At 40.5% G+C, this 3529-nt stretch overlaps 1 protein-coding gene across 1 annotated transcript; it reads left to right on the top strand.

The window, feature by feature from the left end:
- nipa1 (NIPA magnesium transporter 1) lies at window positions 1-3529 on the top strand. Its single transcript, XM_035177495.2, has 5 exons — window positions 1-393; window positions 516-563; window positions 701-791; window positions 2019-2179; window positions 2260-3529. Exons 1-5 carry the CDS (start codon window positions 261-263, stop codon window positions 2766-2768), a joined length of 942 nt encoding a protein of 313 aa, XP_035033386.2. The 5' UTR covers window positions 1-260; the 3' UTR covers window positions 2769-3529.

Raw genomic sequence — 3529 nt, 5'->3', positions numbered from 1 at the left:
TGAGTGTCGGTGCAGGGTGGAGGTGGCTGTTGAAGCAGCTCACAGGATCATTACCTGGACATGTGATGGACACATAAACCTGCTGTTATGTGAATGCAACCTTCAGAACCACTGGGACCGCGCATGCGCACCACCATGTGACTGTGCACAGTGGACTTTGCAGTGAAGCTAACAGCTAGCAGCTAGCAGCTAACAGCTAACGGCTAAAGACAAATGAGAGACAGGCGCAGACATCATAGACTTTATATAAAGGCGCAGTCATGGCGTTTGACTCGGATCCAAGCGCCAGTTCTCTTCCAGTTACCGGGATACTAATAGCTGTGATATCAAGTGTCATCAATGGGTCGACATTTGTGCTGCAGAGAAAGGGGATATTACGCTCCCGGGACAGAGGTACACTGTGTGATTAATCCTAACAGCCGGGTAGAAGCGATGGAAGCGATGGAAGCCATTAAATGATATTAACGATCAGCACAGAGACGATCAAACTGAACTGTTCCCTGTGTGTCCTGTAGGGGGCTCCTACCTCACCGATGTGCTGTGGTGGAGTGGTACACTGGCCAGTGAGTATGGCGCCATCTGGCGACTGAAGATGCACAGTTCAGTCAGTAGAGTTTGGTGCTCCATGCCCCCTTTCTCTTGTTTTCCATTCGTGTTGGAGTCTAAATCTGCTGACGCATCTTTTTATGAACCTCATCAGTGATTATTGGTCAGATTGGGAATTTCCTGGCATACAATGCGGCCCCTGCTGTGATAGTTACACCACTAGGAGCCCTCGGAGTGTTGTTCGGGTGAGACATGTGTTCCTACTTTTTATAAAGAAACATTCAGGTTGAGGTGATATGGTTTGACAAACTAGAACAGTATACAGTGAACTTATTGCTTCAAGTGCAATATTACATTTCAACATGTACAACAACTTCATGTGCAATATTGTGTGCATGTAGAATATCACTTCCAATAATATCAAGTATAGTATTATATTCTCATTGGTCACTTATAGTACCAATTTTTCAATTTCTATTTAGTTGAGTTTGAAGTTTATTTTCTATATTCTTATATTTCTTGTAACATTTTAGTTGTATTTTTATATATTTAGGCACTGGTCGTCTCTTACTCCTCAATATTCTTGAGATGCTTTTTCTCCACCCATGTTTTTTTATACTATTATTATTTTTACATTTAAGTGGTTATTTTATAAAAAAAAATTGTTATTGTAACTTTGGAGCCAGAGCTGACTCAAGTATTTCCTTCTGAATTAAAAACGTTTTGTTTTATCAGTGGGATTTGGCCTTATCTCATAGCTTTTTTGTAAAGCCACAGATGGATATTCATCATCACTTAGGGCGTGGATGATTTTATAAATGAATATCATCAGAGTTTCAGAAAGTAATAAAAAAAAAAAAGATTCTAGGGGTCCAAGGTGACACATTCAAATTGCTTGTTTTTTTTACTCAGTGATAATCAGCAAATATTCGTCACTTTCTGTTGAAAATTACTCTAAAGTTTATTGTCTCATGATTTGCAAGTATTTTATCAAACAACTCCTTTTTGTTGGTTAATCTAATCATTCTCTGCCACTTATTTCAATCTAGCTCATATTAACCAATTATTATTATAGCTTGGAATTATTCCTTTATACAGTTTGGAAGTACAAGTGCATGTACTTATTAAATATATGTAGGCCTTTTTACCTGGTTTTACTGGTATACAGATTGTCTCAAATAAATCACAGTAATATATAATAACTGCATACCACATGTTGTTAAAAGGGGTGGTCCTGAAAAGTCTCCAATTCAACACTGTGAAAACTGAAGAAACCCTGTATTAAAAATGATCATCATCATAATCATCATTAATACAATTTCAGGTTGTGTAAATAATGTTGGTACCGTGATTGTGAGCCATCATAATGTGAAGATAGTGGGTGTCAAAAGTCAAACTAGACATGGCTGCACCGTGAAATGGCTTCCATGGGTTTCTGTGTGTGTAAAGAGGTGCTGTGTTTGTGTGGTCAGGGCTGTGCTGGCTTCTTGGATCTTGAAGGAGCATTTGAACATCCTGGGGAAACTTGGCTGTGTTTTGTGCTGCTGTGGCTCAGTCGTGCTCATCCTTCATGCACCTAAATCAGAGGCTGTGACGTCGAGACTGGAGCTGGAGGAGAGGCTGTCAGACCCAGGTTAACATTTCAATTCAAGCTGCTTTCTTAATTCTCATGAAAATACATTATGTTGACTTAACGACTTTGTCATCCCGCAGTGTTTGTAACGTATGCCCTCCTTGTGGTCCTGCTCCTGATCACTCTAATCACGTGGATCGCTCCGGCTCACGGTTCATCAAACATCATGGTGTATGTGTCTATATGTTCCCTCCTGGGCAGCTTCACTGTTCCAAGCAGCAAAGGACTTGGCCTGGTGGCCCCAGACGTGTTTGGTGAAGGGCCGCTGAGCAGCAGAGCTCTGGCTCTCTTCCTGGGCTTGCTGGGGACGCTGGCTGTCAGCATCCTCATCCAGTTCTTCTACATCAATAAGGCCCTGGAGTGTTTCAGCTCCAACACGTTCGAGGCCATTTACTATGTGACGTTCACGTCCACTGTGATTCTCGCCTCTGCTCTGCTCTTCAAAGAGTGGACTGCGCTAACTTTAACCGACTGCCTTGCCATGCTATGTGGTTTAACAACAGTGTGTGTCGGGGTCGTGTTACTACGCATTTCCCAGGAGGCTTTGATTACCTGGAGGAAGAAGGAGGCACGAGAAAAGACAGACTGATTGAGATGTTTGCTACTTTACATGACTGTAAAGAGTTTATACTTATTTTGTACCATATTAACGACAGGTTCATGACCAAAGCTTCAGTGTATTTATAACTAGTTTCTCTTAACATTATAATTATGCAGTTTCTTATGGAACAGGTCTTACAGTGTAATCCTCAAACATCACAAACAGTAAAACACATTCCTGAGTCTCCACGAGTCTCCATCCTCATGGAGATTGTTTTTCACTTCAGGTGAGCTCAAACACAAATAATTCTACAAACTATTCCGTTTACTTATATCTACAGTTTTCCTCTCGTGTCTTTAAAAGGTCCCTTATTCTCTCCTTTCTGCTGAGGCCAGACTGTCTCAGTGTAGGATCACCCACACTTTGACTTCTTCAGTCTGCCTGTCAATCAATCAGTGACACTTCTGAAGTGGTCTCTTGTTCTTTACAACATGAGGATCAACAATGAATGAGTGTTTTGTCTAATGGATGATTTGTAAAGCGGATACACCAAATGTGAACTACTGATTACTGACCAATAATTGTTTTATCGAGATGTTAAATGTGGCTACAAGTTATGGCTACAATTTGGGGATTTTTTATTATTTTCATAATCATGAACTGTTTACAGTAATTTCTGTGTCAGAGATGGTTGAATGGTGATGCTTTGTGACCTGAGCAGCTAATTGTCCTTACATGGGGCCTATTTTTGTGTTTAATGTGTTTGGTTCAATTTGTTTCATTTTAAAGGAATAAAACTGAAACATTCA

Source organism: Hippoglossus stenolepis, chromosome 14, assembly GCF_022539355.2.
Source record: "Hippoglossus stenolepis isolate QCI-W04-F060 chromosome 14, HSTE1.2, whole genome shotgun sequence".
Classification (NCBI taxonomy): domain Eukaryota; kingdom Metazoa; phylum Chordata; class Actinopteri; order Pleuronectiformes; family Pleuronectidae; genus Hippoglossus; species Hippoglossus stenolepis.
The sequence above is the reverse complement of the archived record's forward strand: the minus strand, read 5'-3'. Positions and strand labels throughout refer to the sequence as shown.